Source organism: Zosterops lateralis (genome assembly GCF_965231275.1).
Source record: "Zosterops lateralis genome assembly, chromosome: 1".
NCBI classification, from domain to species: domain Eukaryota; kingdom Metazoa; phylum Chordata; class Aves; order Passeriformes; family Zosteropidae; genus Zosterops; species Zosterops lateralis.
In genome coordinates this window covers 114,396,013-114,421,109 of record NC_139762.1, presented here as the reverse complement: position 1 = coordinate 114,421,109, position 25,097 = coordinate 114,396,013, and the positions used below count along the sequence as shown (strand labels likewise).

General features: G+C 40.8%; 1 protein-coding gene across 1 annotated transcript; it reads left to right on the top strand.

Annotated features, from left to right (window-relative positions):
* The first annotated feature begins 1,354 nt into the window (after positions 1–1,354).
* On the top strand, positions 1,355–24,629 carry BPNT2 (3'(2'), 5'-bisphosphate nucleotidase 2). The gene is made up of 5 exons (XM_083869969.1): positions 1,355–1,756; positions 14,350–14,509; positions 15,454–15,549; positions 17,390–17,551; positions 18,729–24,629. Exons 1-5 carry the CDS (start codon positions 1,370–1,372, stop codon positions 18,998–19,000), a joined length of 1,077 nt encoding a protein of 358 aa, XP_083726095.1. The 5' UTR covers positions 1,355–1,369; the 3' UTR covers positions 19,001–24,629.
* Positions 24,630–25,097: the final 468 nt, after the last annotated feature.

Sequence of the window (25,097 nt, the reverse complement as noted above, 5' to 3'; positions counted from 1 at the left end):
TAATTTACTGAAAACTACTAAAAGGAATCAGAAATAAGAACAGAAAGAAATCAGAGACTCTTGCTAGTTCCCAGCCCAGATGTCCGTACTGCCTATGAAGTTTCACTCCCCCAAAACAACTGAGGAAAAAGTATAAATTAAGACAGGTAGGCCTTTATCACATCACTTGGCTGAGGAATAGTTGGATTTACTTCATTTCACTGAATGAGAAGAATTCTTGGAGGAACAGGGGAGCAGAGAGTCCCAAGTTTCCACACCCAGTATGACAAAACCCAGAGCCGCTCAGCAATGATGCTCAGCAGTGATGCCCAGCAATGATGCCCACCAATGATGCCCAGCAGTGATGCCCACCAATGATGCCCAGCAGTGATGCCCACCAATGATGCCCAGCAGTGATGCCCAGCAATGATGCCCAGCAATGATGCCCAGCAGTGATGCCCAGCAATGATGCCCAGCAATGATGCCCAGCAATGCCCAGCAATGATGCTCAGCAGTGATGCCCAGCAGTGATGCCCAGCAGTGATGCTCAGCAATGATGCCCAGCAATGATGCCCAGCACTGATGCCCAGCAGTGATGCCCACCAATGATGCCCAGCAGTGATGCTCAGCAATGATGCCCAGCAATGATGCCCAGCAATGCCCAGCAATGATGCTCAGCAATGCCCAGCAATGATGCTCAGCAGTGATGCCCAGCAGTGATGCCCAGCACTGATGATCAGCACTGATGCCCAGCAATGATGCCCAGCAATGATGCCCAGCAGTGATGCCCAGCACTGATGCCCAGCAATGATGATCAGCACTGATGCTCAGCAATGACGCCCAGCAGTGATGCCCAGCAGTGATGCCCAGCAATGGTGCCCAGCACTGATGCTCAGCAATGATGCCCAGCAGCGCTAACGGCGCGCCTTCAGAAATCCAGCGGCAATTTATGCCCACAGCGATTTCCATCAGGAACTCCTTCCCAGCGAGCCGGGCGGGTTCGCCTCGGGCTCCTGCTCCTGTTCCTGCCCCGCGGGCGGAGCAGCTCCCTCGGCCCTGCCGTTGTGGTGCTCCTGCTGCCTAGAGGGAAATGAGGAAAAAATCATCCCAAACACAGAGCTCAGGAGAACCAGCGGGCGGTGGCCGGCCTGTGCTGCCATGGACGAGCCCGACAGGTGCCCCAGGCCCCCTCACACCCTAGCCCGGCCCTCACAGCCCTCCCCGGGCGGCGGGAGGCGCTCGGCGCTCGGCGGGCCCGCCCCCTGACCCGGATACAGACGGCCCGAGCGTGGGCCCGGCCCGGCGTCCCCGCGGCGGCTGCAGCGGCGGCAGCGGAGCGTCCCGGCCGTGCCATGGGAATGGGCTCGCGGTGACCGCCCGCCCCGCCGCCATGGCCCCCATGGGCATCCGCCTCTCGCCGCTGGGCATGGCCGTGTTCTGCCTGCTGGGGCTGGGCGTCCTCTACCACCTCTACTCCGGCTTCCTGGCCGGCCGCTTCGCCTTCTTCATGCTGAGCGAGCCGGCGGGCGGCGGGCCCGAGGCGCCGCACGGCTCCGCGCCCGGGGGCGCCGTGGACCTGCGGGAGCTGCTGGCCGTGTCCGTGCTGGCCGCCGTCAGGGGCGGCGAGGAGGTGAAGCGGGTCCGCGAGGGGAACGTCCTCAACGCCAAGGCCAAGGGCAAGACGCGGGAGGGGGCCGAGGAGCAGCTGACCACCGGAGACCTCCTCTCCAACCGCAGGATGTTCTACCTGCTGAAGGCCGCCTTCCCCGCCGTGCAGGTGCGTGCCGGGCCCCCTCCGTGAGGCGGGGCCGGCCCCGGGACCCCGGTGGGGAGCCCTGGGACCCCGGTGTGGAGCCCCGGCCCTGGGACCCCGGTGTGGAGCCCCGGGACCCCCATGCGGAGCCCCGGCTCTGGGACCCCGGTGTGGAGCCCTGGGACCCCGGTGTGGAGCCCCGGGACCCCGGTTCGAGCTCTGGGACCCCGGTTCGAGCCCCGGCCCCGGGACCCCGGTGTGGAGCCCTGGGACCCCGGTTCGAGCCCCGGCTCTTGGGCTGCTCCGCACGGCGCCTCCCCGGTCTGTGACCCCTCTTTGCGCTTTTCCTTCCCCTCCCGCTGAATTTGTGGCAGTGCCACCTCAGGCTCGCTGCCGTGGGTGTTGGGCTCCAGGGGAAGGAGTCGGAGTGTGTTGAAACAGTATCAAACACTTGGGGCGCGGAGGGGTGGGGGAAGCTCCGGGTCTCGCTGTTGTGGATCGTGAGCTCTGTGGCTGAGGATACAGGTAATTGCACGGTGCAAATTCTGCCTGCGGTGGAGATGCAGAGATTAGGAACGCCGTTGTTTGGTGGTTATCCTTTCTGCCGTCAGTTAGGAGGAGCAGCGGCTGAGAATTGGAGTCTTAGGAATACAGCGCTGCAGTAACCGAGTGTTCAGCGATGGTGGCCGTGGTACAGCAGATAAGCACAGCTGTGTCAATACTGTGGATCATTGCCTACCTGAGAAAAATGAGTTTGCTTTGCTTTCAGAAGTGTACACCCCTTCCTGCTCTCCTTCGCTTCTGAAATCTGGGTCTGACTCTTAAGGTGGCACCCTAACCTTTGAACTATACTTTGAGGATTTTGGGGTCTATAGGCGTTGTTTCTGTTTTCACTTCAATCAATGGGAGCTTCTGTCTTTTGATGTTAAATTCCTTAGCTTTCCACGGCCGTTTGAAATAGATAGAAAGCCCTAAATTTGGATCGCAGAGGTGGTGATCGCATGCTTCTGCTGGATGGGTTTAGAGAAAAAGTAGCTAAGCCTGGTTTTTTGGTTATTGAGTTACTATTCGATTTTCAGTAGCTGTTTTGAAAGTTCTACAGAAAAAATGCATAGATTTTGTTTGTTGGCTTTTTTTTGTTTGTTCGTTTGTTTGTTTGAGTGGAGTTTTAAAGTTTTGCAAAGAACTTACTGAATATGAAATCTAGAGGAAACAACAAATTCTTCAGTGTTTGAAATAAACTTGAGATGTGACTAATCTTCTTCCACAGAAGGATTATGCAGGTTCTGTTTTGAAGATTTCCTGGATTGTCTGTCAGTGACAAGGCATCTTCACAAGGCCCAGTGATAAAGGAAGGAAAAGTATTCACCCCTATTCTCCTACATTATTCAGTGCCCTTGGAGATCCTGGCTTTACAGCTTAGCTGGCTTGAAACCTCTATGCTTTCTCCCCTTTCACAGGTGGAGTGACTCCATTAATCTACATGTAAGAGTTGTCTGTGCTTCTAGAGAAGGCTGGGAATTCAGTCTGGGCTTGAAGAACATAGTGAACTGTGTATTGCCTGCTCTGTGGTCACATATAAACTCTGCTCTGTCACTCTTAGCAGTGACAATCTGAGTTGTTAACTTTGAACATCTACTTTAAAAAAACTTTGGTACTCCCTTTTGTATTTCTCACGGGTCATGTGTGCTGCTAGTCTTTAAGAATAGATGGTACTTTCCACAGCACAGATGTGTTCTCAAAGACACTATAAAACTGAAAATGTGCATAGGTCTATGGAACTGGAAAATACCAGTCATGTGTCTTTTCTTTTTCCCCACTCCTCCTTAAATCGACTGAGTTTGAGCACTGAGGATGTCTAAGATGAGTGTACTTGACAAATTTTTCAGGTGATCTGGATGGATTTACTCAGTCTGACAGATCAGCTATGGGACATTAAGTATTCTGAGAACATGATGGGGATAATAACAGCTTACCTCATGTGGTGTTTAAAAAGTACTCACTAAGCTGTATATACACTGATAAGACATTTTGTCTCTTAAAGTCTATGATGAAGATGTATTCATAAACTTTGGCCCAAATTAAAATAAAAGCTTTCTTTTATTACTATATACATACTGTGTGCGCTTCTCAGGTGTGAAGGCAAGGTATCATCTCAATCTACTAATCCTTCAAGTGTAACTTCAGAGCAACCCATCTAAAACTGCATCTCTTTCATAGAACAGACCTGCTGAGTTGTGGTGTGAATATAAGGATTATAGAGGATTTTCTGAGGCAGTAAAAAATTGCATCATGTAAGAAATATCTTACTTTATATTTGTAATCTTATCCCCCTGTACAGAGTGACACTCCAGAATAAAAGATGCTGCTGAAGTCAAATAAACCTCCTCTTCTCTCCTTGCTAGAGAAGATGATGCTAATAAAAGCTGTCAAGCAAAACTGCAATAATTCCAAGAGTAAGCTTATGCAAAGTGCTGATTTTCTCACATCCTGAAGTTCTTGAGCTTAACAGGAGTACCTTAGTATTTAAATTGTTGCCAAATGCTGCAGCCAGGAAGAAGCTGAACCAGCACAGAAACTAGGTGCTAAAATATGCCTGTAAAGCAAAGGAAATGGAGTTGTTCAGTGTGGACAAGAGAAGGCTCCTGTGAGACATTACAGCAGCCTTTCGGTGCCTGAAGGGGGCTGTAGGAGAGCTGGAGAGGAGCTTTGTACATGGGCACATGTTGACAGGACAAGGGGGAATGGCTTTCAACTGAAAGAAGGCAGGTTTAGATTGAACATTAGGACAAAATTCTTAACTGTGAGAGTGATGAGGCAGTGGACCAGGTTGCTCAAAGAAGTTGTGAATGACTACTCTCTGGAAGTGTTCAGGTGGATAATCAGGTGGATAAGGTCTTGAGCAACCTGGTTTAGTGGAACATGTCCCAACCCATGGCAGGGGGGTTGGAGTGAGAATCTGGAAGGGAACTTCCAGCTCAAACCATTCTATTACTCTGTGATCCTCTAAGAATAATTATGGCTTTGCAGTGTTTCAAAGGGGAAAAGTCATTCAACTGAAATAAACTTAAGTCAGTGAGCAGTGTTGGATTGCCTGTTTTATGCTGCTGGACATAAAAAAGGAAAGCATGCAAACAGTCCTTCTGAAACAGACTGAGTCTCTTAAAGTGTGGTTATTAAGAGAAGATAGAAGGCTTCTCACTTGCAGAAGCTGAAATAAATCTGGAAAAAGTCTTACAATACTTAGAGTTAGGATTTATAAAAAAAGCCCTTTCAAAATCTGAGGGGAGAAAAATCCCACAGAAAGTGTTTGTCTTTGTTCTCTTGAGTAAAGATATTGTCTCTACAGAGGAAGAGAAACTTCATTGCTGACATCAGCTGCTTTGTTTGCTATAAATAGATGCATTTGCATCAGTTCAGACTTCTTACTCTTCTTAGGTAAGACCAAAGAGGTGCAGCTCAATTGTGTTTTATCACTGTGTAGATTTAGTGGTGTTTTTATATCCCTCAGAAACAGGCCTGAGAAAGATAAGGGACAAAGGGGCAAGTCATTTACTGCTACCTTGGATGTTACCCAGTGTTGTCTGATTGCACTCAACATCCAGCAGTAAATATTTGCCTGTGTATTCCATGAAGCATCTTTGTGCAGTTGATTTCAAAGTATATTTAATGCTAAAACATATGCATCGCTTTCTCTTGGTGAAGTTCTCAACTGTAGTTACAGGCTTGAGGTGTTACCACTCCTGCATTACCAATATGTTGTCCTCATTTATTTGTCATGCTAAGAATGAGTTAAAGCTCTGATCCAGTGTAATCATCCCCTCTGCTGCTTTCATTTTTTATTTATTTTGTTTATCTTTTCAGGATTCGTTCTTTCTTGTTGGTTCTCCATGCAGCTTTATTTATTCTTGTGCTGGTACAGTAGTGGCATGATAAGGAAGGTGGGAATTAGGTGAGGAGGTTAAGGGGATGCTTGACCCAGCCCTGCTGCTGGGGTGGGAGTGGACTGGGGAAGCATTCTTTCCAAATTCAGTGATAGACTAGCCAGAACCACTGGTATGTTCTGCTCAGAAGAGCTTCTGTGAAGAAATTATCTCATGATAGCAGGATTTCAGCAGTTTACCTGCTAAAAGATCCCTCTCAGCATCATGCCTTAGGGTCTTACTCTTTTAATGTGGCCTGTCCAGGGATCAATGTCAGCGTCTTGACAACTGATTGTATCCTGAGTAAAAATTTAAAATAAAAGTTATTTAAAAGAATGGCTATTTAGGAATACCCTGGTTCACTTCCCATTACAGCCCATCACCAGCACATCTGAAGGAGCAGCCCTATTTGATTACAGAGGCAGGAATGATTGATAGACTGTTCCTTAAACTTGCACTTTGACCAGATTATCTCTTGTCCTCTGACTGACAAAGGCAATTTTAAAGTGACCCACACAATTCTGCTATTTCACTGCTGTGCTATACTAGAGTTATTTTCACAGGATGCAGATTTCAGTCTTACTGGTCAGATTGTATTCTGCCCTACATTCTCATTTTGAGCTGTTTTGGCTTATTTTTGTTCTAGAGTTGCACCAGCTATATCTCTTGTTTTCTAGTGTAAATACTGAATAGTTTTTCATCATGTTTGCCCTCTTTTTTTACTATTGTGACTGTGGTGGAAATCAAGTCTTCTTCTGTCCCAGTCTTTCTCTTTGAGCATCTTTTTATGAGTCTTGCCGCTGTTCTGAATCCAAATGTTCTTATGTCTCTTTCCCTTTTAAGACCGATGATAAATATCGCATTTCAAGCTTATGCCTGATAATGCTGGAATCAGCGTTTGAAATTTTTAAGAACATGTCCGTTTTACTTTGATTTTCTTCAAAATTAATCTGACTTTTGAAGATTAATGACTCCAAGCGTTCTTTTTTTCATCGGACTATCTGTAGTGCTGTTTAGGTTTAAACTCACTGTTTACAGGCTTCTGACCACATGCCAACTACCATAACTAAAAAACTGGAATTTCATCTAAGATGGGAAGCACTGCAACTGATACTGATTCTGTGTGAAAGAAGTCGGTTTTAAAAAGAAAATACTACTTAAACTTCAGACATACCGCACTTTACTGAGTAGGTTTAGTAATTTATCTTTTCATGTTGTGAGAATGGCTTCCTCAGGTCTTAGGGCTTTTAATAAAATTAATGTTCTTCTGACCTGGATGATCTTTGCAACTGCCAGTGGGCTTCTAAGTAAAACAAGAAGTGTGAATAATAATCTGAAATCTCAGTAACAGGTGTTGTCTGGAGATATATCTCCTAACATGGATTCCAAATGATGCCAGATGACTTATGCCCACTCTCTCTGCATAAAAATGAAATTAAAGACTGTAACTTCATGCTAATGAGTTCTGTGATTATCTTTTCAGAGGCAATTACAAGTAGAATATTTGGTTTGTTTGTACACTGTGGGTGTTTAATCTATCAGGTGAGCATCTGGAGAGTTGAATTTCTTAGTGTAGCCACTCACAAACAGTGGACTTTTTTGGGTATTATCTATTTTATTGGTAGATTTCTAATCTGTCCTTATTTGGATGTTTTCTTAAAATGAAATGTTGTGACAAGCAGGTCATCTCGTTCTCTTTGGTAGACTTGGGTCTGTATACAAATGTAATGGAGAATTTTGCCACCTACTGAAACCACTTGTGTGAGCTAACGAGTAAGTGGCTTTATTTTCCTGGTCTAAAATTCTACTTGTTTCTGCAGATTAAACGGTGGAAACAGTGAATCTTGTGATCTGTGCTGATTCCCTCAATTCCACTTTTGTTCTCACCAGCCTCTATTCATTGTAAGTCTGTAGAAGCAGAGCTGTCGTTGGATATGGATTTAAAATTTGTTAAATCGTGTTTGTTTCAGTCTGCTTCCTGCTGGCTTAATGGCCAAAGTTACCTAATGAGTTTTGATATAAGCACTGATTGAGCTTCTAGACATTTAGGCTTGTCCAGATTCTTCTTTGCATGTTCTGTCATCTTGTTCCTGCATTAAGTGACTTCTTTTTGTGAAAATAAACAAAGGTGCAGTCGATGGTGGAGGAAAATCTCTGTCTGCCTTGACTTAGGTGCCTTGAAAAAGGCATGTGTCCTTTTTCAGTGTCATGGTATAATTATAGAAATACTTGTTATTTTTGATCAAATGAATGATAACATGAGACTAGTGGGTTTTATACTTCTTATTATTTTACACATTTGTATTGTCTTATACCTTACACATTTATATACAAATATGCTTTGTAGTTTTAAACTTAATTAAAAGTTAGGACTTTAAACTTACAATTTCTAAACTTAATTTCCTTTTAATAAGTTTGTTTTTTTTCTTTGAAAACTATGTGATTCAGCAAGGTATTCTTTCCTTTCATAACAAAATCTGCCTTGCTAAAACTATGTAAATTGAACCTTGGCTAAAGGAACATTTTTGAAAGGCATGAAGATCACCTGAAAAGCTTATTTTTTCCTTTCTAATATGTTGTAGTAATCTAAGGAGGAAAATAGCAAGCAGCTGGCTTTAAAAATGTCAGTGTATTGAATAAAATCAGGTTGGGTTTTTTTACTATGCTGGTAAGGCTACTATTCAAATTTTTTAAGGCTTAAAGGCATTTTAAATTTACAAAAAGCGGTACTTTGGTTTCCCAGTTTGCATTATTTTTGGAGTTAAGTAACCTAAGCTTTCAAGAAGCAGCTTTCATTCACAGTGAAAACTGCTATTCACCACCCCCAAATTCAAAAGTTGGAAAGGAGGGATCATAATGGTCCTGGATGCAGGTGTGCTAAGTCTTGGTGTGATCTTGGTGTGAATGCACACCCCTCCTTTTGTAACAGATTCTGGAGCATTGTTTTGTTACCAGGGTAGGTTAGATATTTTCCTCACATACTGGAAATAATGGTGCTTTGAGTGCTTTTTGCTCTCTCTGGAGAGTGCTTTCCTGTTGAGCATACTTATATGTCCTGACTTGTCGAGTGGGTGTTTACATTCAGAGGTTTTGGCATCTGTTTCCTTCACACGATCTGTGTATGTACAGATGCTGTGAGAAGCTGAGACAGCTTTCACCTCTGATACATTTGAGGAGAAAAACAGGGAAGTAGAGCCAATGGAGGTAGAACTGTCTGTCTTGTAGTGCAGTGAGTACAGGGTTGCTCTTTGGTGCAGTGCAGCAGCAGTGGTTGAAGGGGTCTCTAAGTGGGGGAAATCCCAAAGAGTGTTGGTTGAATTGCTGTCCTCTGAGTTAGGACATCTCTCAAGCACAAAGAAGAGCAAATCCATTACAGACCCATGCAGCTACCTCATAGGTCAGTATGCCTTCCAAGATGCGTAGCTGTGGGTATTGTGGAGTCATAAAATGACTTGTGTTAGAAGGGACCTTAGAGATCATCTTGTTCCAGCTACCCTGTCGTGGGCAGGAGTGCCTTCCGCTAGACCAAGTTGCTCAAAGCCGCATCCAGTCTGGTCTTGAACACTTTGAGGGATGAGGCATCCACAACTTCTCTAAGCAACCTGTTCCAATGCCTCACCACCTTCACATAAAGAATTTCTTCCTAAAATCTAAGCCAGATCTCTCCTCTTTTAGTTTAAAACTATTTCTCCTTGTCCTATCACTCTCTTCCCATGTAAACAGTTTTTCTCCCTCTTTTTTATAAGCCCCATTTAAGCACTGGAAGGCTGCCATAAGGTCTCCCGGGGGGAGCCTTCTCTTTCTTCCAGGCTGAATAAACCCAGCTCTCAGCCTGTCTTCGTAAGAGAGGTGTTCATCCCTCTCATCATCTTTGAATGCACAATATCATCATCTTTGCGGCCCTTCTCTGGACCCACTCTAACAGGTCCTCATCATTATTTTGCTGAGGACTCCATACCTGGTTGCAGCACTCTGGATGGGGTCTCACCAGGGCAGAGGAGATGGAGAGAATCACTTCTCTCCACCTGCTGGCCATGCTGCTTTTTTGGTGCATCCCAGGAGGCAGGTAACTGTCTGGGCTGTGAGCACACATCCATGATAAACCCCAAGTCTTTCTCTGTTTTGCTGCTCTCAGTGAGTTCCCCCAGTCTGTACATGCCTGGGATTACCCCAAACCAGGTGCAGTATCTTGCACTTGGACTTGTTGACCTTAATGAAGTTCTCATGAGTCAACTTCTCAGGTTTATTGAGGTCCCTCAGGACGGTATCCCTTCCTTCTGCTGTGTCAAGTGCACTGCTTGGCTTCATGTCATCTGCAGACTTGCTGAGGATTCATTTGATCTTACTACTGTCATTGATGAAGATATAAAAGAGCACCAGTCCCAAAACAGAACCTTGAGGGAGACCATCACTGGCCTCTATGTAGACATACAAGTTGTTGACCCCAACTTCCTGGCTGTATCCATCCATCCATTCCTTATCCACTGAATAATCTTTAAATCAATTTCTCTCCAGTTTATAGATAATGATGTCACGTGGGACCCTATCCAAGGCCTTACAAAAGTCTGGGTAGGTGCCACCAGCTGGTCTTGGCACCCTTATCAACTGTTGCAGTCACTTCATCTAGAAGGCCGCCAGATCGGACAGACATGAACATGAACTCTTAGTGGTTGCTCTAGACATTAGTACAGAAGGTATATGTAATTATAAAGTATCTTCCATTGTCCACAGATGACATCTCTTGAGTCACTCAGAAAGAAGGTATTGAAATCACTGTTGGCTTATTGTTTGCAAATGTTTGCATTTACCTTTGTCTCTCCACTTTTTTCCTCCATCTCATGTCAGGTGGATGCAGGTGGCAAAGTAAAGTCTTGGGCATATCTAATGCTTACACCACATAATCACTGGTGAAGTGACTGTGTAGGTCATACAGCTTCAGTACACCAACAAAACAGAAAAACAAGCACCTATTAATGTTTTACAAATGTTCCCCTGTGCCCACTCCAGGCTTGCAGGCCTCCAGGCTTTTCATTTCCTTGATGCCATTCAAATCAATAGATTTATCCACCGAGTCACAGAATCATAGAATAATTTGGGGTGGAAGAGACCTTTAAAGGCCATCTAGCCCAACCTCCTTGCAATGAGCTGAGACATCTTCAACTCAATCAAGTTGCTCAGAGCCCCATCTAACCTGACTTGGAACACTTGAGGGATAGGTCATCTACTACCTCTCTGGGCAACCTGTTCCAATATGGTTTTGAAAGGTAATACCTGGAATACTCTTATGCTCATATTCTGACTGGTAAATGTTAACTTTTCTTGTTACCTGTACTCAGGGGGAGTGTTCTTTGTTTGGGGTTGTTTGGGGTTTTTTTGTTTGTTTGGGGTTTTTTTGGGTTTTTGGGGGGTTTTTTTGGGTTTTTTGTTTGTTTGTTTGTTTGGGGTTTTTTTGGTGGTTTTTTTTTTTTTCAGTTTGAGTAGCTTAATTGCTGTTTTTATAATACAGACATGATAGTATTTGTGTTGTTCTTGTTTTATTTTCTAATGAAACAGCACTAAGAGTTGGATTTCAGAGGACATAATTGTCCCATGGGATTATTGATGCTCTCAGGAATAAAGTGCTGTGCTACCTCATACTTTTCAAGATACTGGATTATTTGCATATTAAAATATAAAAGAAGTATTGAGCTGAAGAAGTATGGAGCAAAGGAGAGGGAGTACTAAATTTAAAAAAAAATCACATGCCACCAAACACTTTCTAAGAAAAGCATTGCATTTTCATGTATTGATGTCTGGTTTGAAGTATTTGAACAGAAACTTCTATTTTGGAGGGGAAGGTCTGTTTGTATATATTTTTTCACTTTAACTTACCTTTGATGGGAGAATTCAAAGGCAAAACTACAGTTGTGTTCCAGTACTTTCAGACCAGGAAAAAGCCTGAAGTTGTCCACCATGCCAGGGACAGCTAGCTAGTATTCAAGTAGGTTTTTTGGGTGATGAGCTGCCACAAAGACAGCATGAAATGCTGGTAGGGACTAAACCAGCACAGGACAAATAGCCCCTGTGAGGTTCCATGAAGTGGTCAGGACTATTGGCTGTTCAGAGCACTGCATTTATCCAGACAAGTTTGTGGTATACTGGAGTTGCTTCCTGTGTTCCTGAGCAGATCTGTGGTTCAATAACCAGTGTGCCTGACAGGAGTGCTCTCTGTGCAGAGATTTCCAAAGGCTGGAAACACCTGGGTGTTTTGGAAGGCACACCGTGGACTGATCCTGATATCTCTGCTGCTGGCTCCCTTGAACAGCATCCCTCATTTGTTATGGAATTCCTGCACCTTGCAGGCTGGTTTTGGTGAAGCTCTGTGATGGTGAGATGCACCAGACTGCCTTGTTTATGAAATAATGAGTTTGGGGTTTTGGGGGTTTTTTTAACTTTTCAGCAGTATTCCATGCACTTATTTACATATATTTTATTAAACCTCTGTGCTTGATGCAGTTTATTGTGAGGAGGGCTTTTGCTTCAAGCATAATTGGGGAAGATTGCCAAAATGTAGTTAACCTTCATGTCAGTGCTCAGCTTCCAGAACTTCCCCAGATGGGCTTTTACACCATACAGCTGTTAGGCAATTAACCCCAGAGCATCTTGCTGAAATAAGGTCTAGTGCCTGAAATATTTGGCCTTGTGATTGTCTTTCTACCACAGTTACTCCTAATTTATGAGTGAGGATTTAGGATTGCAGTGAACTACATATCCACATTGCCTGAGAAAAGTTTTTAAAGTGTAAGGTCGTGGCTTCTGGAGGCTGCCAGCAAATTAGAATGAGAAATAGAAACATGGAATTAACACATAGGTGTGTTTTCCAGGTATATTCTCCTTCATTAACAAAAATAAAAGAAAACAGGAGGAATATAAGAAATTTTAAGTCCGAGCCGCTCTCAGGCAAGTATTCAGCTAAAGCTACGGAGTAAGTGGTCATATGAATGGAAGAATGAGTGACCTGCTTGGGTTTTGTTGTTTTTGTGGTTTTGTTTTTTTTTTTTTTTTTTTTTTTTTACTTTCTTCAGATGTCTGTGCAACCTTATCATTCTTTCTCCAGTTGTTTTTGGTTTTTTTTCCTAGTGGAATAGTCATGTTTGTGAGAGAGACTCCTCAGAAGCATTAGAAATGCTGCTGTATCCTGGCCACTGCTACAAAATCTGAGCTAGTAGGTGGTGTTTCCTGAAAACAGTACTTTTCAGATAGTTTCAGTGTTTACATTCTAGTGTACTGTAACTCCAGGTTTAACAAGATGTTCTTCCTTTTGAGCATTGGCTCCAACCCTTTAACTTTTTGGAGGCCCCTTTCTTCTGTTGAGGAAATGTTTTTTTTATGATGGTATGTCATGTGCTGTAGTGGAACTTAGACTGCCCAGGGGCTGTGTTGAGACTGCCAAGTCTGTGGAACTGCTCATCTTGACTTTGCAGGACTGTTTTCCCTAGGGGGAAATGCAATCATCAGGTTTATTGTATAGTGACAGATGTTTAATTTGTAAATGTCACGGCAACTTCAAGAGCTCCATGCTTGGCGTATAATGCTTCAAATACTGGTTTTACGTGAGAAGACAGCCAAGATGTATGGCTGGAGTTGCTGCAGTTCTGCTTCCTTTTTCTTTTTGAGCTTTCTGGGAGAAAATGGCCCTTAACTCTTGGCTAATACCCTGTTACAGTTGAGGTGTGTGTGATGCCTTTTCTTGTCATGATGTGAGTTATGCAAGAATCCTGCTCATATAAGGTCTGTCACATTCAAACGTAGTCTGATAGCTCCTTTATTTTCATTGTCTTTCCATGTTGCTTGCTGGGACAACTGCATCTCTGGTCATCCAAAAATATTATGCTACTGCAGTCACAAGGACATTGTTTTGAGTTTTGCAGAATCAACAGGTTGGTGCTATGTGCTCTGCTACAGGGCCAAAACTCTGCTTGATGTACTCAAATGCCCTCTGGTGTGGAGTAAAGTTAATTAAGCTGGGCAGCATGTGGCAATAGGCTTAAATGTGACTTTTGACTGCTGTTAATAAATATTCGTCAAGGCCATCTTAGGACCTTACCCCAACTTACCCTAAAAATTGGTATGGGATGTAACTTACTTGGTTGTGAAATAAATTCATCTGACAGTTGTGTAGTGGTTAAATTCAGTTGAGCTGCTTAAATTTCTAGTTGTAACTTACTGCCTGCAGCAGGAATATATATACTAAGGCTTCTTCTATCCAAGTCATGCACAGTCTGCACAATATCTGGTGTTAGTATATCTCTACATTTCCATGAGCTTCTACTTGTCTATATAAACTGAATTTTAGAACCCCTACTGTCTGTGTGCTGTATGATTCTCCAGAGTCAAATGTTCTGCCTGTAGTACTTGTAGCAACTGCATTTAAATATTGATTTAAAAAAATGTGATTCATACTGTGGGAATGTTCAGCAGGGAGAGCTGCAGCCAAAGCAACAGTGTCCAATGGTTCATAGCAAAATCTGGATTGTGGTTTTGCATTGCTTGTCACGTGACCATAATAGCCTGTGAGTTGCTGAAAAAATGACTAATTCCTGCATTTGGGCTGAAGGAAGAAGGAGAAAATGCGAGCAAACCTGCAGTTTTCCCAAGTGCCACAGTTACTGTATCTGATACATTAATGCAACTACTTTTGTTGTCTCACCACAGATAAATTCTGAGGAGCGTGTTGATACAGCTGATCAGGAGACAGTCTCCTGGGATCGCAGTATTCCTGAAGACATAAAGCAAAAAATACAGCCTCAAGAGGTGCCAGCAGAAAGTGTCACTGTCTGGATCGATCCATTAGATGCTACACAAGAATACACAGGTAGCTGATTCTTGTTGACAAATTGTGTATAATTCTGATGTTTGCCTTTTACATTAGAGACAAGACAGTAAGTATTTAAAAGGATGTCTCTTGTTAAAGTGTCTTATGTCAAAGCTAACGTGATCTAATTGAACAAATTGTATAATGAAATCTCTGTAGTTCTCGAATTACAACATTTATGTATTTCAACTCTGAAATTACTTTGGTATCCTTGCAACTAAGTCATTGCTATAATAAATGGTAACTGTCAATTATGGATTGTACTGGAACTACACATTTCTTTATTTCAGCCATTACTGTAGCAACTCTAAGTATCTTAGATTTTTGGTTTTGTTTATTTAAAGGGAATACTAAGTAAATATCCTATTTAACTTGATATAAGAAATATTTTGGTGTCATTTTTCAGAACAGCATGCGTAATTCAGTCTTCCCCCTTTTCAAACATTTTAGGATGTCACATAAGCAGTTCAAGGCAATCCAACTAAAATTCTTGCTAATAAGTACTAAGGAGCAACTAGAAAAATCGGACATTTTTTTTGGTGATTATGTAATTGATACCATTATCCTTTCCAGTGGATGTTCTTTGGTTTTTGAATTACCATTTTTGAACCACTAGAGGATAGGGGGTGAGGCAGAGAAGGAAGAATGCAGGGGCACAAATTTCCATGAAAAGATGAGTTGCATAAGACACAGCTGTTAGCATTAGATCTGGTAGGAATATAGGTTACATCTACTGAACAGGAAAAATTGCTGGGAAGCTGAAAAGTCTTCAAAGTCTTTTGAAAGCTGAAAGGTTATTTGAAGATACATCAAAGTTACATAACTGCAAGAGGCAGAATGTAAACTAGTCTTCTGAGAATAATTTGGATAATCTCCTGTCTGTTTTCCTTTTGTGTACCTGGCATCTGATTGTAAACTTGCTCACTTTCTTGTTTTGCCCACAGAGGATCTTCGACAGTATGTGACAACAATGGTTTGTGTGGCTGTAAATGGTAAACCAGTGATAGGCGTGATACACAAGCCCTTCTCATCATACACAGGTACTTTCATGCCTTCATGTATTTCCATCCTAGTCAGTCATAGTATTAATTAAAGTTTGGTGTTTGAGAGAACATCCGTAGGTATAAATGAGAAAATAGTATCAGCAGCAAAAGGCCACTGCAGCAGACCACACAATTAGAGCTGTAGATGTGTTCTGTACCATAAAACCACAAAGGAAAGTGCTGCCCTTGTTTAAAACAAAAATGATGCATTTAGAACAAACTAACTGAAAATATTTTTAAGAGCTAAGGTCCTTTTGATTAGAGTGCTTATAGCAAACAAAAAAAAGTTAAACCTAAAAATACTGACCAGTTTCACGTGTACTTTTAGTCTTTAGCAAAAAAGAGTACTTTGCTCATTCAGTAGAAGAACTTGGGTCTGTGATAATATACCCAGGAGCTGTTGTTTATTTGGTGTGAATAAAAAAGACTGAATAAAGATGTTAATGGCAACTGTTTCTATGTAGCAGGCAAGACTGTCAATCATAGCCTTATTGACTACCTAACATGCTTTTAATGTCACAGCAATGAAGTAATTAATTCTTCAGTATTAAGGATATACCTGCAAGCATTGCTGAAAGTTTGGCAATTTATATGCATTTCTGAGAGATTCAGAGTAGTTTAAGTATTCATGTCTTACTGTGTATTTAAAACAGGAATTTCTGTTTACATTTTCCCTTAGGCAATACTGACCTCTAGAGTTCTGAAGTTTTGCAGTAGCTCTGGCACAAAAACTAAATCTGAATAAATGCATTTTCTATTTGTTGTTCTTTTTTGGCCCACTGAACGCTCAGCATTTTGTGCTAAGTATTTTGCTGTCTATAAATACGAGTTTAATTACTAGTCACTTAAGTATGTGCTACATTCAAATATCCTTCAAGAATTTTGGAGATTTTGGAGCTTTTTTTTTTTTTTTTTAAATCTGAAGAAATAGGTTTTTAGCATTGTAATGTTGAGAATTTATCTGCTTTGATAATAGTGAAGTGTGCAATGGAATTAGATGAGATGCAATGAATTCTGTCATTCTGCGTGACAAGTATTCATTTTCCAAGCTGGAAATACTGATATGTTGTGAGTCATATTGTTCCTAATACTACCACACAAATACAAAGCAATAAAGGGCAGTCAGCATTGTTATTACAGAGAGCTCAGTCTGTTGCCCAACAATCTGGCTCTCTACTGAGCTGAAATTGCTGGGTAGTTTACTAAGTAAATGTCAGATTAATGGTTAGGGGATGCCACCTACCAAGCTTGGCTTTGAACTTCATCATGAAACAAGTGGGAAGTTGTGGATTCTAAATTCATTTCTCTGAAACACAACATCAAGTATTTTTCTTTGTAGCACTATCCTCCTGAGCTATTTCCTTCTTTAGCATTACCATCCTTCTGAACAAAATTACTCCATAGCATTTTTAGTATCTGCTTTAAAGGAGAGTGGGGCTTTTTGTTCTTACATAAAAACATTGTCTGAGGAAATATGGGATGTATTTCTGACTAGGAGCTGTCCTTTTAATTTGGGTGGCTTTCCGGTTGCAAATTCTAAATATTAACTACTGGGGATTTTTCCCTCTTATTCTGTTTTTGGAAGTATAACACAAGAACAGTCAGGCATGGGATAATGCCATGTGCACCAATGTGTGTGTGGGCTCTTTCTCTTCCCTTGTGTGCACATGTGGATATGCACCCCATCCTCTGTCAGGGGAAACTTTCTCTTTTACAGTAGTGAGAGATATTAAATCAGAAGTATTAATTACATATTGTCAAATAAATACCCTTTCATCCTCACACTTAACAGAGATGTCTTTTGTAAATCTTAGCAGAATTTTTGTTTTTCTTGTAGCTTGGGCAATGGTGGATGGTGCGTCAAACGTAAAAGCTCGTTCCTCCTACAACGAGAAGACTCCAAGGATTATTGTGTCCCGCTCCCATGCAGGAAAAGTTGAGCAGGTTGCACGGCAGACATTTGGAAATAAAACTGTGATAATCCCCGCTGGTGGAGCAGGTTTGGTTCTTTAAGCATCCTATCCATTTTATTGCTTCAGAATGTTTTAATGGTGTAGCTGCTACTAGACAAAAGGATGTACTGTGGTGTCTTCTCTTTTGCCTCTTGTCTTTTGATCTTCACATCACCAAAAGCAAACACTTGACAACAGGGACAAAGTTTTTCCTGTATTTAGGAACCTACATGCAAACTTGGTTCAGACTTCAGGCTGTTCACAAGTCAGTATTACTGAATCTAAGCCTGGGCCAGCAATGTTGTTGTGGTCCTTTCAGTGAAGCACACTGATGTATGTTCATGGAAGGCACTGATGCCTAAGTGAGAGAAAAAGGGTTGCATGACCACAGGCACAATCATAGAAGAGAATCTGTTGGTTGTTAGTTAGCTGTTAGTATGATTGATTAAAAAAAAATTAAGAAAAAGGCCATTAAAGTTTGATACTGTTTATTGCATTTATGTCAAAAGAGAAAATTAATATCACTAAAGTCCTTTTTTATCTCCCTAATACTCAATTTAAAGAAGCTTTAGACGACTTTTTACTAATGCAATGGCCTTGTGCCATGGTGTTACTGACAGAACATGAATGCGAGGCACTAGTGTAAACAAGAGCAGTTTTAAAGTCTTAGAAAAGCCATGCAAAATTTTATATTTACAGAAATGTATCTTTCTGTGTCTTCAATGCAAAAAGCCAGAGCAGAACTGCCTTACGGATTGTTTAGTGAAGAAAGCCTTGTATTGCTTCTTGATAATGACTCTAAATGACAAGGAAAGTGAAAGTGTAACTGATTATAGCAGGTCTTGTCCGGGGCTTGACTCTGTTTAAGAAGATGGAGAAATGAACAGATTAATGAAACAAGAAATTGGTCAAAGAGTTGAAAAATTGAAAAAATTGCATAAAAGAGCACTGTTTTGTGTGATTACTTTGTACTCAATAATGAATAATAAAGGAGTATGCCCTGGTGATTTGCTTTATTAAAGAGTATGCATCTTCCTTCTACTGTAATAAAAAGCCAGGGAGAAAAAAATGGACTTGAGCATGATACAGGGATTGAGAAATGAATGAGTAAACATAAGAGCAGAACTATATTTGAGTTTCTAGTCTTGTTCTTTTAATGTGTTTCGACAGGAAAGCTTGGTTTATTTATTTATTTTTTTTTTAACCTCTGCCCATTTCTTCTAGGTTATAAAGTGTTGGCCCTTCTTGATGTGCCTGAAAAGAATCAAGAAGAAGCTGACGTGTATATCCATGTCACCTACATTAAGAAGTGGGACATATGTGCTGGAAATGCAGTGTTGAGAGCACTGGGTGGCCATATGACTACCCTGACTGGTGAAGAAATTAGTTACACTGGCTCAGATGGCAATGAAGGAGGACTTATAGCCAGTATCAACATGAACCATAAAGCACTAATTGAAAAACTTCCAGATCTGGAAAAAACGTCACACAAATAAGCATGACTGATGGAGAAGTACAAGTTGTGCTTTTGTAGCCTCCAGATGCTCTGTCTGAAGAAGCAGGTGTGAGAACGTGCTGGAAAAGATGCACAGCAAAGCAAAGCAGTTTGGTGTGGGTTTGGGGACTATATCTTGCATTGGCTTTTGTCAGTGGTTGTATTTAAAAAGAATAAAATAATAATAATCAGAAGTAGGAAGGGGACCGATGGTCTCACACATCAGTTTCCATGCTTTATTTTTTTTTTTCAGACTGTTTTCATGCAGTTCTTATACTCAAGGTACATTTACCATATATATTGGTGAATGTAGGTGAACTAAAGAAAAATCCAATTTTTTTTTGTAAAATAACCTAAATATTTCTCACAGGAATTTCTTGAAACCTTTTACATCTTACTGTAGTTTTAGCGATTCCATAATAAATTAGGTAAAAAAAAGGGAAATTAGGGAAAAAAGCTTGATTTGTATAGGCATCTGATAACTGTAAATGGTTTATCAGGAATCATGACCTCATATTTTTTATCCCCTGAATGGAAAGCACAAGAAGGTTGATTCAAATCTATATGCAGCAACAGTTTATCTTTGACAGTGTGGCACTCTCTGCTTTTTAAGAGAAAAAAAGAAATGTTCTGTACTATTTTGACTTCTTTCCTGAAGATGTAAACCAGTTTTAGTTCAGGAGGGTTGTGAATATCAGTGTTTTATTAATCAGTGTAATTATTTCCTTATACCTTTTTAAAAGAAGGCAGCATTTCCTTGTATAGTTTTTAGCAGTTACTTCTTGTCCTTTATTTCTGCAAACAGTGTTGAAGATGCATGCTAGATTTTTCTCTAATGTAGGGCTTGTTCATTATGTGGTGTTTGTGCCTATAGAAGCAGCTTCTTCCTTCAGTACCTATTGTTTTGTTTGTTTGGGTTTTCTTTCCATTGGACAGAGTCATAGGGAATGAGTTTTACAGAAAGAGTAGGTTGACTGGTTATTTCCATTTCCAACACAAGATACAAACCAGCACTTTTTCTACAACTCCAGGAACAGCTTTGTCTTTTTAGCTTGCAGCAGACTCTTTCCTGCAGAAAGCTCTTCAGCCATTCCAAACAGCTTGTGCTTATTTCATTTGTGGTAATTCACAGAGAAAAGAGAGACCATTCGAACTTGAATCTGCTTAAGCAAGTTTGAAGAACATGTGGCACTTGAAGTACAGCAGGGTCTGCAAAACTTTACTGAAAAATGTTCTTCGCAATCTGGTACCTGCAGAACATGTGTCCTTTGACATCAAATGACAATTTGTTGTACCTCTAAAATATGTTGACTTCTATCTCCAAATATGTAACCATCTGCATTGTTGTTTTCTGCATCCACCTGAAAGGTTTCAAAAGGTTAAAATGTATGTGTTATTTGAATTACCAGAAAGTAAGCTGCCCATCTCTCCTCAAGAATGCTAATATTCTTAGTTAATATAGATGGTTTCTGTTCAAAGTTTGTTCGGTATAGGCTTAGGCTGCTTGATCCAAACCCTTAATATTTTAATTTTAACTTTTCATATTGTTAATGAGAACTACTATTCTGATTAAAAGGTTTTTCTCAGGTCAGTAGTGGAAAATGTTTAGAAACTGCTTTCATCTTCTAGCTGAAGTTCACATTTCCAAAAGACCTCCCAGATGTTGCATAACTACAGATACAGACTTTCATTTCTTAAACTTACTGGCAAAGGAGACTGACGCTTAAGTCCTACAAGCCTTTTGGTACAGGTAATTTTTGGAGAATTTCTTTTCCAACACAGACACTATTAACTGCTCTTTGAAAATAACTTTTACACATGTAGATAATACACAAAGCAATTTTACTTTCAACTCTTAAATTTAAGAAACTGCTGTATGCTCTGACAAATAAGTGATCATGCCTTTTTAAAAAAAGATCTGATCTATTTTAAAAAGTTGTTGAGTTCCAAACTTCAGTGAATTAAAACCCCCATATTTATCAAGGATTAAACATTTTACAAGAAAATTGCAGCTTTTTTGGGCTCATTTAAATGTCTTAAAGCCTAATTTAATTTAAAAAAAGCTGTTTGTATGATTATTTGTTAAAGAACGTGGATTAAAATGGAAATGTGATAAATAGCCATAGTTAACCTAGTATAAAACCTGATTGTGTCACAGAGGTCGAATGCACAATATTTAAGAAGGCAATTAAGAGTACATCTGTGGCAAGTTGGGGTTTTAGAATCAGCTTGAAATCCTATGTAAACATACTTCCTAAAAATGGGACTGCTTTTATTTTGGGGAATGCTTCTATCACTTCCTTGCATAAGCTGTGATCAGACTTCCTATATGGGAAATGAAAAATGTTATGTAATGTACAAGGGCTTACTTGATTCTTAGTTGAAGGCATAGACCAGTGAGCAAAAGTATTTGCCTAAGTTAATTTTTCTTGGGAAAACAAAGTACCTTAGGTGAGGCCCTTCTTTCCTTCCTCCCACATGCTAGCTAAAATGTCTAACCTTCCATTAGGAAGACTTGTGCTTGTTCAGGCACATTAATGTCCTAAGTTGCTTTGTTGCAATGGATCACAGTGATCAGTACCTTTCACAGGGACCATTATTGACCTAATCTCACTCCTGGTGAAATTGAGAAACAGGTGAGTGTGGTGCCCATTTAATTACTTGTAGTAGAGCCGAAGCTTGTAGAGCTTTCCCACAGTTGAGGGCTAAGGTAGGGCTTGTGGTCTCCCATTATAATTTAAAGAGTAGCTGCTTTGGTGTGAGAATAGGTGAGCAGCTGGTGAGTATCAGTTTCAGATGTCATTTTGCAATAAATGTAACTCTTATATGCAGACCAGCAAGTATTCACAAGTGCTTGCTTAGTGCACGCATCCCAGTGCACTTTGTATAGTGTTAACACTCAGTGTGTCATTTCTTGGACTGTATTTACACTCCATTCTGAAACTTTCTGCTTAAATTCTGGCTTAAATATTTGTTTGGTCTCATCAGTGTGGATGTGCATTAACGTTATGCCCAGAGGGTAGGAAATTATACCATACCCACATCTCACTGCTGGGCTTACAACAGTGTTCTTTACATCTTATCCTTTTCCACATGGAGCTTTCACACACCATTTTTAGGGATGCTACTTAAAACAATTGCATGTCGTAGGTGGGTCCTACAAAAGTATATATTTTTTAAAAATCTTAATTTAAAAAAAATTCATAGTAACATTCTAGTTTCAAATAAGGGAAGTAAGAGGATGTATTATTTTAGCATTGGTTTTCCAATGGTGGATATTTTGAGTGGCTATTATGACTAAGGTGGTTGCAAGTGAAATTATTCTAAAGCTGTATGTATTCTCTCTTTTTCATTCTTCTAAAAAGAGTGTATGATAGAATTGATAATACCTGGTACTGTACCAAGAGTCCTAGCTTTCATTCCTTGAATGAATGTTTTCTAAATAAATGGACACAGAAATAAATGGGTTGAATATTGTATTGAACTGGTTTTGAGATTAATCTGCCAGACTTTTACAGATAGATTTAAAAGGTGTTTGTTCTGATCTACAGTGCATGTAGTGATAATGAAAATACTTAGCAGATATGGCATACTTGGGTCGTGAGTTAACCATATAGGTGGAGCTGCAAAGTATACCTAGTGATATTGTTCCATACATTTACTTCATGGTGGTTACAGGGGACAGATTTTCTAATTGGTTTCAGATGTGAGACATTTTGATTTTTTTTTTTTTAATGGCCAATGGCTGGAGACCAGAGGTGGGGAGGGGAATCAGTACTGGGGTTAATCTCTGCTATTTTGTTTATAATAAGTGTATTCTAATGTCTTTGTAGCATCCTGTTATCTGTTTGGGTTGTACAACAGTAGTGCATTATTGTATACTCCTGAGTTAATGTCTAAATCAAGGAGTCCACATCTCCCAAGAGTTGTGCAGTGACAGGTGACAAAATGTCATTCTGGGCCTCTGCTGTGTTGTGCCAGCAGAGAATGGCTGCTTCGTTGTCTCCTGGATGTCATTCCAGTAGCAGTTTCTCTCACAGAAAACTGCTTTTCTAGGCTACTGTCTCCTCAGTTATGCCCAACTTCTTTGTAGGTCTGTTTTCTGAAATTAAAACTAGAGCAATGGAAAGAAGCAGATGGTTGTGGTGAAGAAGTTGCAACAGAGGACAATTATTTTTGGTTTTTATTTAAATTGCATTGGTTGTTTCAGGACTCTTGTCTTTCAGGGGTTAGATAATGATACGGATAAGATTCAATGGACTACAAATAAATGCCTGTGGGATTTTAAGCCCAAGCAGAAGGGAGGGCAGGAAAGACTGCTTCTAACCAAGGCAAACCTGAATGGATGGTTTTCAATCAGGCCACTCATGCTGAGCCCTTCTTCAGTGCTTTAGTGGTTTAGGCCCTTTCACATAACTACAGATTTGACTTTGCCAAAATATCACGCATTATCTTGTCTTCTAATCTGCTGTCCTGAGTGATAAAACTGCACTATATCCACTTCACTGTAATTTAATTCACTGAGACAAGATTGTGGTAACTCAGAGGACTCAATTGCTTGACTTGTGAACCACAACTTTATTGCAGCTCTTGCAATGATGTCCTAGTACTTGCTGCAAGTGTCTTCCCACCCCATGAGCAGGTTGTGCACCCACAATTCATATTGAGAAGCTGATGAAGCCTTGTATGTTATGATTTTCAGGTGCCACAACAGTTCTTTCAGCTCTTCCATGAGAAGTGCTCCTCCAGTTTCCTTCTCAGGCTCTCTCTGGAGCCAGTAAATAGTGCCCACTTCCTCTCTGTTCCGTTCTGATCCTCAGTCCTTTCTTAGTCTATGTGAACAAGAAAAATGAGAGCTGAAGACAGTCCCAAACATTACCAGCTTCAAGATAAATTAGATTAACTGCTGGGTTCCTCTCACTCTTGGACTAAGGTTTAGAGGTAGTGACTGATTCTACCAGAAGTGCAATAGTTGCCAACAAAATGATGGGAACATGGAGAGGTTCATGTAATTAGGGGTACTGAACATACAGAAAAGATGCAGATGAATTAAGAAGTTAATCACCCAAAAAGAAGGAGAAAACGGTTTTTCAGTATAATGTTCCAAGTATTTGGTATTTGTGGCCCTCCTTGATGCAGAGCTTCATTGCTTATGAAAGAGGCTGCATTGGGCCTCTGTGAAAGGCCTGATTTTGTTGAACTCAATACCAATATTCCCACTGAACTCAACGTGAGCAGCACCAAGCCAGATAAAACAGGAACAGTAAATTAGGCTAAAATCTGAAAGGCTCAACCCTCTGTCAATAGAGCAAACAATCTGGTTTGTGTTAAAGTTGCCTCTTTAACAGCTTCAGTCTACATTTGGAAACATCATCCCAGTGTCTGAGGTTCTAAGTCTTTCAGGTTTTTTTTTTATGGTCTACAGCTGATAGAGCCCACTTTCAGGTAACATTGTTTTCTACTTCAGTTACTCCTTAATTGCAATTCACATTTCATTTTTTTTTCTCTCCAAAGGATCAGCAACACTCCAGCATTTTTACTGTTGTCCCACCAAATTGTATTAGCATTTTCCAATTGTGTGCCAAATTGAAATAACAATTCTATAAATAAATTCTCTGAAAATACTGATCTATGAGGGTATTTTTCTATATTTTGTCTTTCTAGGGGTGTTTATTGTTTCTTTGTGCTCCAAATTGTTTTTTTCCGAGTAATGCATGTCATGTTGCTTCAGTTGTACTGTATCCATCATGTGTGTGAGACTTCCTGCCTGAGGAGTTACTGATAAGTCCAGCCAAGTTTATGATAAATATTATTCATATGTGTGTTGCTGTGAAAGCTGGTCAGTTTGTGAAAGTGAGTGCTTAGAAATCCCCCAGATAGTATTGCTCTTTGGATCTGAAAAAGTTTTCCTTCCAACATCCTTTCCATATCTCTTCCTAATTACATTATGCCATTCTGCTGGAGTCTCTTGTTTCCATGAGTATAGTAGTAGCAGGGTAGTAACTGTACCATTATTAGTCTTTATTCTGTTAATGTCCCACTTCAGAAGTGGGGCATTAATAGAATAAAGAAAGAATAGAAACCATGGGGCAAGTTGA